Below are 1,204 nucleotides of genomic sequence, written 5' to 3' on the forward strand. Positions count from 1 at the left end.
CATTTGCAGCTTGAGGACAGGAGCACGATGCTCAGTCCTGACCGGCCCGAGCCCGAGCTGTGCTGGGGACAAACAGACACAGAGACCCCGTTGGACGATGCTCAGTGTGGCTCCATGTCAGCCGAGCCCGTGCACGTGCCCGCCCTCAGCAGGGAGGAGAAGAGGCGGAGGAGGCGCGCGACGGCTAAATATCGATCCGCGCACGCCACCAGGGAGCGGATCCGTGTAGTGGCCTTCAACTTGGCCTTCGCAGAGTTGAGAAAACTGCTCCCAACGATCCCACCGGACAAAAAGTTGTCCAAGATTGAGATCCTGCGACTCGCGATTTGTTACATCTCCTACCTCAACCACGTGCTGGATGTTTAGGCTGTAACGTGGTGCCCAGCTGGAGGAAGGACAGAGGCAAAATTACTATCTGATAACAGCCAGGAAGGATATTGATCCAGGATTTGAGAAACACCCTGTATGTGAGGGGTTAAAGGTCATGTTAAACTGGTGGAGTTCCCCCGAACACTGACACACTGTAGCCTGCTGCAAATCCTGTGGTTGTTATGGGAATATCACATTGACTTGTCACCTTGGGAAACAGCAGCAGCCTGCAGCACTGCTGTAGGCTTGCGGTCATGGAAAGGATGGAGAGAATGTGAATTATTTCTGAGAGCTGCTGTATGATATTTATGTTTCCAAACTACTAAAACATTTCAGTGCTTGACCTTGTACGCCTTGTCTTTAGTCTGCTGGCCTCTATGTTGTGACTTGGATTCCTGTTTGCACCAATTTGTAAATATATTTATTTCAAATAGTCAAGTATTCTTTTGTGCGCTTTTGCTATGTGGGATTGAGCTGCAGCTGAATTTGCATTCAAAATCCATATGTTGGAAATAAACTGTGACAGCTTAAAATGTTTAAGAACCCTGTTTATTGCTGTTATATAACAATATCTCCGAAGCCATTAGGTTTTGGTTTTGCAGAGGCTGATTTCAAGGCCTTTTTAGATTTCATCTTAAAATGTGTCTTCTAAAAGCATTTTTATTTGAGATTTTTTTTTTATTTATTTACTTATTTGTTGAGGGCTTTAGCTTTTGCTTGGGGGAGGGTTTTTCTCCCTCTGGATGGGGCAGGTGTTTCACCAGACAAACCACAACATCCATATGATGGCCGTTGCCATCCATCTGCCTCCTCTCTGGGGGCACACACACACACA

At 46.8% G+C, this 1,204-nt stretch overlaps 1 protein-coding gene across 1 annotated transcript; it reads left to right on the top strand.

The window, feature by feature from the left end:
• The first annotated feature begins 24 nt into the window (after window positions 1–24).
• On the top strand, window positions 25–881 carry LOC111671110 (helix-loop-helix protein 2-like). The gene has a single exon (XM_023428128.2). It carries the CDS (start codon window positions 28–30, stop codon window positions 364–366), a length of 339 nt encoding a protein of 112 aa, XP_023283896.1. The 5' UTR covers window positions 25–27; the 3' UTR covers window positions 367–881.
• The last annotated feature ends 323 nt before the right edge of the window (window positions 882–1,204 follow it).

Source organism: Seriola lalandi, unplaced genomic scaffold (assembly GCF_002814215.2).
Source record: "Seriola lalandi dorsalis isolate HSWRI2012SDOR001 ecotype SW California unplaced genomic scaffold, Sedor1 jcf7180002006541, whole genome shotgun sequence".
Lineage (NCBI taxonomy): Eukaryota > Metazoa > Chordata > Actinopteri > Carangiformes > Carangidae > Seriola > Seriola lalandi.